A 16,876-nucleotide genomic window follows, 5' to 3' on the forward strand; every position below is an offset into this window, starting at 1 on the left:
CTGGTCATTCTCGGGGTGATGTTGTATAAATCTTAGTTATGTGGAGAAGATGGCTAGAGCGTTTACATTCAGTTTTTTACTTTCCACTTGGCATCTCGTTAGGACTTGTTAGTCAACACAGCCCTGAGGCACAGGGTGACGGGACACAGAGTCCCTCCCAGATGCTGGCGGAGGATGCGGCTGGATGCCAGCTCCTGACATCACTGTAGGATTCATTTATTTGCGATCGTAATACATGAATAGTCAGTCCCTGAATAGGTCAAATCTCTGTTTTGACTTTCATTTCAGTGGCTTCCCTAGAGAAATTCATACCAGCTTTTTGAAAGCTAGCAACTGGCTGACAGTTGTTGCAGGAGTACAAAACCCTTTTCTTCCAGACAGTTAAGAAGAAGAAATACGTGCTTCAGGTAGACTCCAATATCTTAAAGCCTATTTTTGTTTTTTCTTGCTTTATAACGAATCATGTGTTTTCTGTTTAATGAGTATGAAAGCTTCACGATGCTGGGTGCCATGTTTGCTGAGTCACCGAGTATTGATTTCTTTAACATTGGTGTGGCTGGAAATATTTTTAACCCTCAGCCTTTATTATTATGCACACTGTTAAATTATGATGTTGAAGATGCGTACGTTCCTACTTTATATTACACTGTAATAAAGCAATCTTACTTTATTTTATTAAGGTAAAAATGCTGAATACCCCCTATCATTCAGTTTAGTTTCTCCCTTAAGGGCAGAAAAAAATATTTTATAAAAATCTTTATATCACCACTTGTTAAAAGAATGGTGAGATTTATGTTTTCCTAGAGTCTAAACCATTTCTGCACAGGGGCCAACTTAGAAAAAATAAATCTGTTTATTTTTTTTAAATGTTTTTTAAAAAAGGTAGAAATGCAATATCTGCACTGAAGTATTCTAATGACATTTTCTTATTCATGAAGAGTTGTGTGTAACGGCTGAAATTTCAGAAGGTCCTTCATTAGCATGCCCTGCAATACGTGACAATGAGCGCTGGTGTGAGAAGACGGCGAGGCGCTGGGCTCCTTAGGAAACAGCCAGGGGCGAACAGTCTGGCTGCAACTTCACTCCTCATTCCTTCTGTTCTCTAGCGCGTGTGTCCTCTCCCAGGGGAGCAGCTTCTGTCCACGACTCAGTCATGGAAGAGCAGCACAAACCTCAGACCCTGGCCTGACCCCAGCAGAGATTGGTTTCTCTTTTCCACATTGGCTACAATTACTTTTTTGCATCCAAACTTTATCAAGGGATCTGCTTCCAGAGAACCCACCAGTGTGATGTGGGCAAGCACTTGCCCACCTGATCTTCAGGTGCATTTCCAACCTGAATTAAAATCCCATCAAACTCTGACAGGTCACAGTTTTCCCTTTCAAAATGGCAAACAATAACTATTGATAGAACACTCTTTATCTTCAGCATAACCACTCATATAGATGGAGCTGAGATCATGCAAGCTTTCCCCAGTCCCTGTGGGTAATGTCCATTTCACACCGCACTTCTGACTTAGAGACATATCAAGACTCGTATTAAGTAAGCTGTCTGAAGTTACATAACCAGTAAGCAGTAAGCAGTAAGCAGTAAAGCCAGGATTAGAAAGTTCATAATCCATATGTTCTCTGACAACTTTTCAGGATCAGGTTGAATGTTTTATTTTAACAAAAATTAAACAGTAAATTTTAATATGTTCTCTTAATACAAATAGCTAATGCCCTTCTTGGGATGCAGCATAGTTTAGTGGGAAAACTATTGGCTTTCCAGTCGCAGAGATTCACTGTTCAATTAGCAATATGATTCCCTATTTTCTTAGCATGAAATGGACATGATATTAATCTGATAGAGTTATTGTAAAGATCAAAGGAAGCAATGCATTAAAGCATGTAAGACATTTGAAAATAACTTTCAATAAACTTTGATTCCACATAAACAATGAGAACCACAATTTGCCCTTATGTGTCTGTATACGAAAATACTAAGCAGTGACTGTGCAATTTAATTCTGCTTAAGCTGGTTTTCATCAGTTTATAAGTACTAATTTATATCAGATATCATTAGTTTCTTGTCTTTTTCAAGGGAGTTAAGCTAAATGAATGACTTAGCACACACATAGCAATCATTCTTTGAGCCCTTGCTCTAAAATTTATATACTTCTTCCATTACAGACAAGCTCCCTTTATATTTAGAGATATTACCCAAAATATCTGCCTAAGAAAGATATTTATCTGCTGAAGAAAATATGTTAGCTGGCAAGAAAAATATTCAATTCTTTAAAGGAATAATTTGGAAATTTCCTTTTTGATAGTGTTTGGATTGCAGCCTGGCTCGTTAGAAAAATACCACCAATGGAGGAGTGGTTGCTATGGGTTCCTCTAGTAGGTGTCATGGCTGGGGTACCAGAAATAGCTGAGCTAGCCATTGCTTCAAACACAGGAGCACAGATTTGCTCAAGTATCTTGTATAGAGAATCCTGTACCCTGCGATTGAAACACCTTTTAAACAAGGGTGTTTCATCTTGTTCCGTGATTTGTGCTGTGCCACATCTGGTAATTTTAATCTTCATTTTTCTAGCATATTTTTTAAACAAGCCAAAGAAACGTCTTTCAATGTTTACTTCTTTCACTGATATCACAGCTAAGATCTTCCTCTTAAATGTACGGAATTGACTCTATGAAACCTGGATGTCCCTCTAGAGATGATTGGTGAGCAACTTGCTATAAAAAAGGAATGACATTGGATGTGGGCTGAGGTTCAGGAAGAAGTATTCTACTTACTCTCCTATAGTTAAGCCACATTCTAAAAAGAGTGGAAGCTACTCATTTATGCACTAATATTGAACATGATTGGTTTTTGTTATTGGTGAAACATTTTATTGCAAAGCATAGTTAAACGCCCCACCTCCTCTTGAATTTTTCTTGTTTTTGTGAATGTGCTTCTCTAATCAAGCACCATAGTGCTTGCATCAGAATGATTCCTCTGATACCAGGGATGAAAGCACAGGCAACGTAACAAGGGACAACTACAAGCCCACCGTGAGAGCCAGCCTGCAAGCTTAGGCCCCCACCTCTTCATTCTGGAGTCATCAACCTAGTTTTAGAAGGGGCGCGTCATAAAATGTAAAATATTAAGAGTGTGCTCACGTGAACGTGTGTGCAAAAACAGGCATCAGATCAAAAGAGAATATAATTCAAAGGCGAGTATGTATAAATGATTGCATGATTGTCTAATGCACTGAAGTCTATCTAGAGTAGAAATCACAATAAATTATGTATCCAAAAGTAATGTACTGTGGTTTTCCAGACTGGGCCTGAAGGCAGAGGGTTTTAACTTCGTCTTCTCATCATCCGCTACTCTTATAATGTGTAAATGAGAAAATTCAATAATTTTTATTTGAGAACCACAAATCACTCTGCAAATCTAATTGACTAAAGTACAAGGGCATAAGCAAGAATCATTATTGTCGTTTTTGTGGCTGGAAGAGTTGGTTAAAAGATTTCATCTAAAACCAACAAATGAATAAGTAATGAAACAGACATTAATCATTTTATTTTAACCCCTGACATTCTATTGCGCTGTTTTATATACTTACCAAAGCCTGTTTACTCTTTGGAAAAATGTATTCATTTCTGTTATACAAGGAAATGAATAGACTTATATCCATTTAGCCGCCAGTGTCAGAGTTAGCAGCTGTGTGCCAGCGAGATAGCAAACGCAGGTGCTTGGGAACCAAGGGAAATAGAAAGTGGCTTTCAAAACTACCCAATGTGTGATCAGGTACAGAGAGATGCCTTTTCACCACTGACAACGCTGACACACATTATGTGCCCTGGATGCATGGCATTTCAAGTGGAAAGCATTTAATATCCGGAGTTCTCCAGGCTATGAGCGAGTGCCTTTTTGGAGTTTGAGAACGTATTTTTTTTGCCAATAGCTCGATTATGTAATTTTCCCAGGACGTATATGAGTGAAATTAAGAAGTACCGCCCAAGAAGCCGGTTCTATCTTTAACGTCCCATTGTTCTGCAAAGTCACTGAATGATCTATTGTAAAACCCAGCAGCTTCCCATTTCTCATGCTGGGCAGAATCTCTGCAGATTCTAACCCTATGCAGCATGCACTCACATCCACTCCTGTGGCTTCTGCGACATTTTTTATTATTGCCAGTATTCAAATGGCTGGTCCTTGGTTTTTATGATCACCTCCCTTTTTTTCCTGCTTGCTTCTTAAATATAGGAATTACACTAAGTTTAATTTGGACTTTGTCACTCTTCCCCCTTGTGAGTCCAGCCTGTATGTGTCCATCCATTCTCCAGGACTGTTATTTATATGTTAGGAATTTTTCAAAGCCCTGTTTCAGATTATGGCCTGGGAAAATGAGGAAAGGACAACAAATGTCAAGTGTCACGGTAGCATGGTACAATTAATAACTGTGCTGGCCCTTGCTGACTTGATTTTAAGGATGTTATTCCTAGATGACTTGATGTTTCAAGTCAAGCCAAGATACCCGGTGTTTAATGAGCAAATCTCAAAAACAAATTTAAAAATTAATAAAAACACCTTCTCTCCACTTAAGATGAAAGTCTTGGGGGCAATGGACCTTTTATGAATCAGCACTGATGATGACATAGGAAGAGCTGAGTATAAAATGACTAACTGCACCAATGTAAGGAGTGACTGCTGCGGTCTGCATCCTACTGACTCAGGTAATGTTTTGAAACTCAGCTCCTCTCACTTTCCCTAAAAAGGCAGCATCTGCAGGGATCCAGAAGAGTCAAGTCGTGGACCTGGGGTGGTCACCACATTGCATTCATTGTCCTCTAGATCAATCCTAATGATAATGCCTGAACTCAGAGAGAGCCACGTCCTGGGGTGAATGGCAACAGCACTGCTCATTATTGATCAATGCAGTTGGGTTAGAGATGACTGGGGCAAGCTACTCCTCTTCCTCTTATTTATCCCCCTGGCTTGGGACCATCCAGAAAGTGGGGTGATACTGATATATCCATCTTTGGTCATGATTCCACTTCTAAGATCCAGATGTGAATTAACAAATTTCTGATATTTCCTCATGGATACTACATTGATACCTTCTCTTCACTGCATACTTCACCTTCATTAATGCTTGTCTGCTCAAGTTATAAACCTCAGTCTTATTTCTACTTCTCTGTTAATCAGCTCACATCCCATGGTCTTCAAGTTCTGTCCCTTGTATTTTAAAAGCGTCTTAAGCATCTTCCTTCCTCCAGATCTTTGCTGCCATGCTCCCGGCTCAGGCTTTATTGACCTCTCCCGGGTTTCACCAGCTCTAGTCTCTTCTCTTCAGTTCATTCTCCACATTGCTGCTAACGTTACTTTTCTAAAATTCAGATCTAATTATGTCATTTCTTCTCAAAAACACATAGAATCCAAACTTGTGGATATAATAAAAGACCCATAATCTGTCTCCAAGCTTTTTGCTCATTTCCTCTGACCCACATTTACTCCAGATACAGAAAATAATTTCATGTTCTCAGAATGTGTCCTTCATTCATGCCTTTATGCCTTTGCTTTAGAAATCCCCTTCCTTCCAACCCTTGTCCTTCCTGGGCTTCCTCTCTCATAGGTTTTTGTGTGAACTTGGGTTTCTACCACGTATCACTGTTTGCCCTGGGCTGTGGCATGTTGTATATACGCTCTGTCTCCTTCACTTGCCTCTTGAATGCCCGGAGGGCACCGAACCACGCTGGAAAGTAGCATCCAATCAATGTTTGTGGCATTTACTCATTTTCTATTTAAAAAGGTACAAATATGATGAGACCACTCTAGCCCAAAGTACAGAAAAGTCAGAAGGATGGTAGAATTGGATTCTTTGGGCCTGAGAAGCTACTAAGAGGCCAGCCTGATTGACAGCAGGACACAAAAGAGAGAGTGAAAAATTACCCCTTTCCATGTACAGATGTCTAAAGAAATCGACCTCCAGGACTTTGTTTCTGTCAGATTAAGGACACAAAAAGGGGCCATAGGGAGGGATCTGGTGAAAGGGGATTGATGAGGGGATTTCTTTGCACAGAGATGTCACGCTGTCCGTAACACTTTCTTTTGGAGAAAGTGTAGGGTGGTGCTGCCTTCTAGCCTGAAGCTGAATACAAAGAAGATTCAAATGCTTGGAGAGCACAGAAATGTGTTTCCTGATGTTGGGAGACTCCAGAGTTCTCCATCAGGCCAGAGGAGGGCTGGGGACTCTGGTCGTGGGGCCCAAGGAGTGCTGCTGAGTTGGAAACTGGCTCCACTCCTAGAGATAGTAGGTAGGTAATACATGAGGGCCAGGGGAGGGCCATGCAGCAGCCAGAGCTAGGGAAAGTCATCCTACATCCCGAAAGTAAGGCTGTCTGGGTGGGGGAGGGGGCGAAGCCTTAGCAGACGGAGGCTGGAAGCGTCACTGGGCGCCCACTGAGAAAGGAAACTGATTAAACCACCTGCCCTTACTTCTCCTTGCTCCCCCAGTTTTATACCCAGAGGGAGAAAAAGCAGCATCTGTCAGGAAGAAGAGAAAGTGAGTGCACAGCTCCGCCAGCATGCTCAGGGGTCCTCCTCCCCGTCAGGGCACATGCCCGGGTTCCGGCTCCATCCCCAGCAGAGGGTGTGGAGGAGGCAGATCAGTGACTCTCTCATCAGTGATGCTTCTATCTCTCTCTCCCTCTCCCTTCCTCTCTCTGAAATCAATAAAAGTGTGTAAAAGAAAGAAAAGAAAGAAAAGAAAGTGAGTGCACAGAGAACACAGAAGGTCCATACCCCACTCCCAGAGCAGACTTGCAACTGAGGCCATTCTATGCTGGGAAGAGCACAGGTCTTACACCAACAGCTTCAGAGTTTTGACTGTCCCAAGGGCTGGACATTTTAATTTCTCAATTGAGACTCTTTTATATCATTGACATTCTTTTTATAACCAGAATAATTTTATTATTTGAAAGTGACTAAAAAGTCACAAGTCTGCCCAAGTCTTCAGCTTGAGGCATGGGAGGATTTCTTCCATAATGTTTAAAGAAGCTGTGAGGGACAAAAATAAATTTGCGTTTTGATCACAATTCATATGAGTCATGCTTCTTGAACACATTGGTTACACAGGAAAAGACAAAGTATTGGTACTTTGGCGTCCGTATAATGTGAGTACTTTCTGATTTTTCTACAGTTGAAGCAGAAATATGGCTGAGAAGTCTTCTAGGTTATCTCTTTGCGTCTTAGGTTTCTGATGTTAATGGAAATGATATTTTTTGTTCACTAATATTAAAAATCAACTAAGACTATATGAAGTGTGTATTCCACATCTAAAACTTAAGCAGGTATTCTTATATTTAGGCTATGAATTATAGCCTTGTTTCATAAGGAAAATCTAAGTCACGTGCCAGGCTTGAAATGAAAGCAAGAAATTTAAGTCAGTTACTAGTGTCATAACAGATCAAGAAAAACAGCTGCATGGTGCTGGAAGCACCATGATGTTAAAATATTTAGCATAAATATTTATGCTAAATAAATATATAATTTAGAAAAAATTATGTATTTACCACAAGTTAACACATAATTTAGAAAAAGTCCTTTTATTCTCTAAATAATAGGAATCATGCAATTGCTTGTCAAGTGTGTAGTACAAATAGTTCACCCAATTTTCCTGATTTCCAAACACACTGATGATTTTTAGAAATTGTTGATGGATCTTTGCTTGACATAGATGTCACTTGCTAAATGATGCCTTTGTATGAGCCATGACTTGATATAGAGAACAGCATACAATTGTTCCAGTGACTTCCTATTTAATTAATTGTCATTGGATGACTTGCATTTATAAAAAAAGGATGTCTCTTTACATAAATGATATTGCTTATGATTGATAATTCTCTTTCATCATTTGCTGAATTAACAGCAAATATATGAATTCTTTTCTGTGTCTTATAATACTGAGATTATTGGTATCTTTAGTAATGGCTGTCATGGAAATTGTTTATTTGAATACTTAATTCAATCAAATCTACTCCATTAGACCATACAAGACATCTTGGACTGCTTGGGTTCAAATTTTGACTCTGCCCATTAAGTTTTAAACAACCACTCTATGCCTCAGTTTTCTCATCTGTAAAATGGGGACATTAATAATTACAGTGCTCATAGGACTTAACATGTTTATAAGAATGCCTGGCACAGACAATCACTTAATAAGTATAACATTAATGTTGTTAATGCCCACTTCAGTGGGCTTTTGGTGGGTTTTAATATGTTTTTATTGATTTTAGGGGGACAAGAAGGGAGAGGGAGAGAGAGATGGAAACATGAATGAGAGAGAAATATGGATCGGCTGCCTCCTGCACACTCCCTACTGGAGATCGAGCCCGAAGCCCAGGCATGTGCCCTGACTGGGAATTACACCAGTGACATCTCGATGCATGGGACATCATTCAAACAACTCAGCCACACCGGAGGGCCCTTTGGGTGGGTTTTAGATAAAGGTGAATTCAACAGGGACCATAACAAGGATTTACCTTAGGCTCCAGTTAGCCCCGCGTTGCACCATGGGATTATCGGTAGCTCACAACCTCCTTCTGTCGCCTCAGGAGTTCCCATTCTCTCTTCAGTGCCTGTTGCTTGTTTCAATACTCGGATACGAGTTAAAGTACTGCAGCGGCTTGTGGTTCCTATAAGCAGCCATATGAGGGAAATTGGGGGGGGGATTAAGACTGGAAGCAGGTGATCACAGCCAAGATATGGTTATATGAGCACCAGGTATATGCTACCAGGATGCCAAAAATGGCACTGCTTTCTCTGTGGGATTCCAGTCTTCTTCTGACCTGGGGGAGGGGGACAATGCAGAGACAAGGACAGGCACGTGAGACCTGTGGCAGGGTGGGCGACAGGCCAGCAGGCTACTAGGCGCCCGTGTAGACCATCTGGGCTTCCTGTAAGAGTTAGCAAGGCACAGGCCATCCTCCAGAGCCCCCGAGGGGGTCAGAGCTACTGGTAGTGCCTGGAGAACAGGACTTTTGGGGAAACTGGCACAGGATATTGGAGGCTCTCTGCTGTACCAGGCATTAACCTTATAGGTGCTTGAACTGGAGGTCTGTGGAGCCCAGGAGCATAGGCTTGGGTGGACAAAGGTGGGCACTGATACGGAGGTCTGGGCAGCAAGTCTTTCAATATTGCAGCAACTTACTCAGCTAAATAAGATATATATCGACTGAAAATCGGTCCTGGGTTTCAGAGCATTGACTCTCTTGACTAAGTTAGAGCATCTTTCCACTACGTCTTTCTTTACTTCCGAAAGTTAACAGGCAAGTATCCTACATGTTCAGGCCTACTGAGTAAGATGATAGTTTTTGCCACTTCTCATTTGTCCATGAAATTTTTATTTATTATAAGATGAAGAAACAAGTATATATACTCCACTGTATTTCTCCTTTTTATCTGCTTTAATGATAAATATAGGTGGGATCAGAATCTTAAATGCATTTATCATGGACATGAAAGTTACTAGCTGCTACTGTCAAATAAAAGTACTACTGAAAGGGTTTTTTCTTCTTCCTTGAGAAAGGGTTAAAATCTTTCTGTTCTTATGACCTGCACAGCATCAATTTCTCTCTCTTCTGGCAGTAGCAGACTAACTTTCCTTTAAAGGGAACACTTCCTCTCCACAATTTGTTCGTGTGGTTGAACCACCTGTGATAGAGTTGGACATATGACTCAAGCCTGGCCAGGCAGCACAAGTAAGCAGGTGACCCAAGGAATTCAACGATTTTCCGGTCCTGGCTTTTGGCTAGAGCTACAGGGAAAGAGGCTTTCTTTGCAGGTTGTGCAACCTGGAGCTTTCAGTGACCACAGAGAAAGGGGTGCCTGCCTGAGAATGAAACCAACAAAGAGGAAGCAGATCTAGGTTTGGAAAAAGCAAGATTCCTAATGACATCTTTTGAGTGCCTGAATTTATCCATGCCTGAGTCCATATTCCTGCCTTAGTTGGTTACTTGAGTCAAAAAATTTGTCTTTATGCTTCACCAATTCGATTTGAGTTTCTGCCACTTGCAACAGATTGCCTTCTGCTAACATGGTAGTAATAGGGCCCGACACATAGCAGGAATTCAGCAGATAATTGTATCTTCGCAATTTTTCTTTGGTTGGAGTGCACAATATATATACTGTATTTCCATACTAACAAGGTATACACATGTGTATACCAACATATACACGTGTGTGTGTGTGTGTGTGTATGTATATATATATGTAACTTTTTTCCCAGAGAAGAAGAAACAATCTGAAACAATCAATCAGATGACAAGCAATTTTATTTTGCAAAACAATCACTATACAGCAACAAATACATTTGCAAATTTTGATTGAAAAACATGAACTAACTACAACCAGCCATTGAAGAAATGCCTTTCTATGGTAACAGGCTCTAGAATTCTCAGAAGAAAGAAACCCCCCGCAGATTTGTAGCAGAGTCTTGGAACCTTGGAATCCCAGCATACAGAGTATACTTTTTGTTGATTTTTTTTTCTTTTTGCTAAAGTTGAAGTAGATTTTCATAATTGACATTTTTTGGGTTTAAAAATAATCTTATTCCTGCAGAGGGACTTGGCCTCAACCTACACACAGAGGCTAAAAATCCTAGGCCTAGAAAAACAAACATCAATGCTGATTTCAGCACACCAGTTTTTGAAGGAAGGCCTAGAATCTGCCTTCCAAGCCACAAATCTACTTTATTTTATTTATTTATTTATGTTGGCTACTTAGATCATGAATAGTTTATCTACCTCATTTTTGTGGAATGAAAAATATGAGAAAAAGTATAACTGTAGCTATGTCAGAATTAAGCACATAGAGATTATTTCTTTAATAAAACTGACATGTTATATTTTGGTTGATGATCCCATTTCCTGCTCTATTACTATACAAGAGTCTGGAGAAGCCAGCTACCATCAGTACAATCTTCCACTTAACAAAGGTCTCTCTCTAACCTTCTTCAGCCCTACCTGGTTGGTGTTACACAGGTGCCTTGCTTGTGGGTGGGATTTCCGCCCATCCCCCTGCTGGAACTCAGCAGGAGAATCCAGAGAGAGTTGGTTCCCAAATGAACATGGCCTTTGAAACTCACCATAAACTCGGATCTTTCCTGCATCATTGTAAGGTTTCCAATTCTTGGTTGCAGGAGACCCAGAGAGGGTGAGTTCACTGGAGAAGTTGGCCTTTTAACTCTTCAGAGCTCTGGATTACTTATGTATCCTTAAACAGGTTCTCAAAGGCAAAAGCCAGAGAGAAACTGGCACGAATAGATCTAGAACTAGAACCATGAAGTTTTAATTTCTAGATCAGCGTATGGATGTCCCCACAAGAGTGGTGTTCAAAAAGCTTAATTTGTGTCGTTAATCTTGAGAGTGAAGGCAAGATGGGCTCCACCACTTATCCCCATAAGAAGACATTTATCCTGTGTGTTTCTCTTTTTTACAGGTATAAATAATCAGGGTGTGTGTGTTTTCTTTTGTTAACTTTACAGAGAACCACATTTCCATACAAGGAAGTGCATTTATTCATTGTAATTTTGCTGTGGTTTGAAATAAACATTTCCTTTAATGCCAAATCTAATAACTTCATGCTTTATATAATCTTTATTTTGGACATGTATTAAGAAACTGAATTTTAATATGTAGAGCAAGTTCACTTATTCTTAACTTTTATAAAAAACTTAAACCAAGTTGAAAAAAAATACGTTTCATTTGTTAAAACAGTTCTAACCAGCTCTTAACTTCTTCCTACAGAACTTCAATCACTATCTAACTCTATCAAACATGTAAGAAAATAACGTAAGTTTCCACATGACTATTCTTACTTCTCTTATTTTCTGGTGCACCTTAAGGGAAGCTGATGGATAAAATGCCCAGATTGGTCAAACCAAACCTCACAGCGATTATTAGGCAGAAAATAGATACATCCATAGTCCTACTCAGGGGTTTCTATCTTTTTGACTGTTGAGTGAAGTCACTGATTTATACACAGTTTCGGACATGTCTACCTATGTAAAACCTCTTTGTTGAGAATGAATGGTGCGCATCTGCTCCTAGGGTTTCTTTGGTGGAATTCGCTCTGGTTCCAATATTCAATGAGTCACAAAATGTGACCCGTGTCTCTCTGTTACTGCACCCCTTGGATTCTCCCTTAGATGCTATTATACTTCCTTTTTGCCTCACCCATGCTTGTCATTTCTTCCTTTGTACTCAGGAATTGATTTGGCTCAAAAGAATCAAACACCTACCAGGTAATTTGCCTGTAACTGTTCAAGTCTAACATACCAGCCCTGAGCAAGAAAAAGAACAGATAAAAGTACTAAAATGCATCCACTCAGCCTGGCAACTCATTGCCTTATTCAGGCCATTGACTGTTTCCTCCTAAGTCTAAGATGAATGATCTGTGAGAGGAATTAATTGACTTGTGATCTCTAGACTGTATATTAAGTCAAAACAGTATTATCTACTGATAAGTAATGCTGAGTGATACAGTATTCCTGTACAGAGTCCTTCATAAAATGATTCTGAAATCTGTATCTCAAGTACTTTGTAGCTATCGCATCTCAAAATACTGTATTTTTCCTTTCCGATCAAGGGATCTTTACTTTGGGGAAGGAAGCCAAATCTCTTCTGTTAGATCACTTAAAAAGCAGGTAGTATTTGGAAGAATGGGCTAACATGTCCCAAATCCCACTGTTAGTTTCAACTTTAGCAAATGGAAAAAAAAAAAAAGGAAGAAATCTTAAGTCTTTCATGAATGATTACAGAAGTAAAACCCAAAGTATTCCATAATTCAAAATAAAATAATTTACATCCATAATCTTAAACCAACGATCTGTAAACCCTTTTATGTATAACTGGACCCGCCCCCACAAACTTCATGTTGGTGAAAGCAAAGAAAAATAAATTTTTCTAGCATCACGGGAGAGACTTGTACCTGGCACGATAACAGGGTTACAGCTTTGAGTTGTTACAGAAGCAACTTCATGCTAAAACTTTTTGTCTTTTTTAATGTATTTTTTTTTAAATAGGGAAAGAACCCTGCTAACATCTACTTTCACACACCTAAAATTGCAACACCAAAGGGTGCAGGAGACACAGATACTGTGAATAAGGAAGTATAATATTCAAGTATATGAGGAAGTCTCACAAATGGCCACAGAGAAATATATATATATATTTATATCTATAATACTGTATCAAACAGATGGAAAGGGGGTGTGAAACCGGTAGTGTGGACACAAATCTAGCTGATCAACTGACGTTCTAGTAAGACATGAGTCCATCCTAGTGAAAGTGCTTCGTTCCTAAGAGAGCACTTTTACACCACTTCCTCAACCGCAGCTCCAATGCTTCGTAACTATTTTTTAATTAGTTAAATAATTTATTGAATTGACTTATACTCTGATATAATTATCCAGGTCCCAAATGTTAATAACTTAATCGAATCTTTCTTCCCCTTTATACAAAATAACACTTAAAAAAACACACACGTATTTCTTACATGCTCTTCCCTTCCTGCCATCAGATACCTTGGTTTATTTTAACCTGCAATAAGTTACAATGTGCAGCTTTTATCTTTACACCCAGCAACAGAATGGTGAAATGAGCAGCTTGGATGTTAACAAGGCCTTTCAGAATGTAGTGGATAGCCTTCAGGCACATGAAAGGTAAAAATGCAATTTTTCAAATAATAATACTCCATGCAAAACAGAGCAGAGCAAAAATAATCGTCCAATTGTACTTAGGTAAAGCCAGTGTCTTCCTGCTGCAAATGGAAATCAGGTCAATTTCTGCATATGCTATTGTTGTTGTGTGTTGTTTTTTTTATAAAACTGTAACAATTACTAGAGTTTGGGAATGAGATTATTTATTTTATGGTTTGTAAAGAATAAACATAACCTGCTCAGAGCCCACTCCTGCCAAGAGCTCATGCCTAAATATTATTACTCCAATGCTAAATGAGAAATATTCACAAGCCCTGCTTAGCGAGTGCAGCAGTGACATCCTCAGCCAAAGTGGCAAGCTGAGGGGATTCAAGCAGGTTGATGCTTCCAGAAGAGGAGACGTTGCTAAGCCGCCGGGGGGATGCCACGCTGGATCTGCCTGGGGACTGGGTGATGATCTCAGCCCCGTGGTCCACACGGGCCTTAGCATGCTCTCTGAAGTTCAACTTTTGGCTGTCAATCTGTTCAAGACAAGCATCAGTCCCTGTTAACTCAAGCATCTGAACTGACCTTCAGATCTTTTTCTATATCCCAGAGCTACTGTGACTGTCACTTCTATTCAGCTCTGCCATTCCTACTTCTTACACGTTCAGGTCTTCGACCTGGGACGCATGCTGAGGGAGAGTATTTCAGAAGGATTAAGAAAGAAGAAAAGACGAGATCAGCTCATGACCTTGTTTCTTACCTTGACATTACCGCCTCCGGGTACATGGTGAGCATTGTCAAGCGAACCGACTTTAGCTTGGGCCTTTTCTTTGAAATCCAGTTTTACACTCTCAATTTTCACACGCCCACCACCTAAGTGAGGAGAAAGGCTTTTAAATGCCTTGCTAAAATTAAATCTTATATTTGTGGTGACTATTTCCCCAAAATGATTATAGGAGATAGACCACTGTAAACCACAAGCTTAATTAACTCTACTATACCTTTGACCAGAAATGTGAAAAAAATCTTTTAAAATTTCTAGTCCATGCCATTTTCCCCATATAATGGGGAATAATAATGACATCCATTTTTGTACCATTATGTGGATTGCTTTACACATTCATACCTTTCTCCTCTACCCATTTTAACCTAAGATACCAGAGAGGTTTCTGTTATCTGTATAATAAACACTCTAAAAATAGCACAATAAAAATATACTAGTCTGTCCTTTCTAAAACTTGGGCTATTTAGACTCTCATTCCAAAGGGAGCAAATTATATTGAAATGAAGCTCTTCTTTATTCTTCTTCATGGTAATAGGTCACTGGTACAAAGAACTATTAGGCTAGAAATGGTACACATCCGGGTAATATATTCATTTGTAAGTTTCAACACTGATAGCTTGACTGATAAAATTGAAGTCAGGAGATACTTTTTTTATACTAATAAGCTTTAAGAGCTTCTCATTTTAATTAGTAGATAGAACATAAGGAGATCACATGCTTATAATGATGTCCTAAGACCTATCTGATACCGACTTCGACCTGATTAATATTAGGACAGAGTTTTGACCATGCCATCTCCCTAACTGCTGATTAGTCTGAAAATCAAGGCTCTCCTGATAGAAGAGAGAGCCATGTGCCATCCTTCAGTGTGGTCTCCCAATTTCTGCATGCTTTTCTCAAGCTTGCTTATGCAAAGAGTTCTACACTGGGTAGGCATTTATTGTTCTTTAGCCTGTCCTTGAGCACTTCTGAGTTTCTGTTGATGTCCTTGACCTGGAAAGAAGCTGGATTAGTCTCCTTTAACCATCTCCACCTCAGAGACTTGCTTTCACTTTCATTAGCAACTTGGTTTTGGTTGTGTGCATTTTTTTTGGAAGGCCAGCGGTAAGCCATATGATCCTCTGTTATTATGGCATCTCTCTTGGGATTTTAACTTGGGAAGAAATACCTAATGGAGTCTATGGAAACATGGAAAAGATTTTCAAATTTTGGTTTCTTGATGCTTATTTATCTCTGTAGATCAAAGAGAATGGTCTATAAAGGCTTCACAGGCCTTGTGGTGTGTTTTTCATGGAATACTTACACAATTATGTGTATTAGCACCCAACTACTTGGCCCAGACCCCTTAATATTATATGGTGTTATTGGATTACATATTGAAGATATAGCCATTTATTTTTCTCCGGAAAGCTTCAAATGTGCATGATGTTATTTAACTCATGCTTCCAAGAGAAAGGTAGTTGTCCTTCTCTCAAAATATGCATTATTGCAGGAAATTTTTTACCTGGCCAAACAAGTGTGAGTCTCGCTTGTTGGTTGTGATGAGGTTAGTGTGATTCACAAAACATTCTTGTTTAGAAGCTGGAGGATACTGAGGTTTCAACTAGATGAGATCAACTTTCTGGGGATCTTACTTTTCTATTTTTTGGTAGCCTCTGACAGAAATTGCTTTTTTGAGCTTTCTTTTACGATTATATGTTGTGTCCATATAATCTTAAAATTTTTGTTGAACTGTATTTTGAGAGAGAAAAAATAATGTAATTGACCCAAAATATATTCAGATATGGAAGCCTATTTTTGTTAAAGTCCCACTAGAAATTTTTATGGAACTGTTAGAGAAGTCCACTTGAATTAAGAGATCTATGCTTTTGGTTCTGAAGACTTCTGGCACCCCTCAGGAGCAGTAACTGTGAAAGGCTGTCACCTTTATCGAGCTTCGTATGTCCTGAAGTGGTCAGTAAGACCAGGCATTTCAATCTGCGACTGCAGGTGTTGGCTGGTTTCCTTTATATTCTCCGTAGACATTTCACATTCCAAAGTAACCTTGCGAAAAGCTTGCTGTTGTCAAGGATCATTGTGCTAACGCTTCTTTATGAATTCAGTCACATGATTCAGTTATTAAAGAAGCGCTAGATTTAGAAATAGGTGGGAGTCCATGACAATAACCAGTAAATCTTACACAGAATATTTCCTTATCTATATAAGATTTTTCTGTGCATAAGAACCTGGGTGAATTCGAATAATTGTATACTTACTGTCTGGAACTAAAGAATCCAATATTTTCTTTTGTATTTTTGAAGAATATAAGTAGTATGGCCAAATACTTGTCATACTGTTGACAGGGAAGTACAAAGTCAACTAAGTGTTTGTAGGCTTGAGTTATAGACAGGGGAATTGTGAAGATAGACAGAATG

General features: G+C 39.3%; 1 protein-coding gene across 1 annotated transcript in view; it reads right to left on the reverse strand.

The window, feature by feature from the left end:
• Nucleotides 1–10,289: 10,289 nt before the first annotated feature.
• MAP2 (microtubule associated protein 2) overlaps nt 10,290–16,876 on the reverse strand; it is a 214,141-nt gene continuing 207,554 nt past the window's right edge. Inside the window, exons 18-19 of the mRNA XM_087819610.1 lie at nt 14,439–14,551; nt 10,290–14,214 (exon numbers count right to left, since the gene is read on the reverse strand). Of these exons, the coding sequence (XP_087675736.1) occupies nt 13,999–14,214; nt 14,439–14,551 (329 nt within the window). The 3' untranslated portion in view covers nt 10,290–13,998. The remainder of the gene's footprint in view (nt 14,215–14,438; nt 14,552–16,876) is intronic.

The sequence above is a fragment of the Miniopterus natalensis genome, chromosome 8 (assembly GCF_054644295.1).
Source record: "Miniopterus natalensis isolate mMinNat1 chromosome 8, mMinNat1.hap1, whole genome shotgun sequence".
Classification (NCBI taxonomy): domain Eukaryota; kingdom Metazoa; phylum Chordata; class Mammalia; order Chiroptera; family Miniopteridae; genus Miniopterus; species Miniopterus natalensis.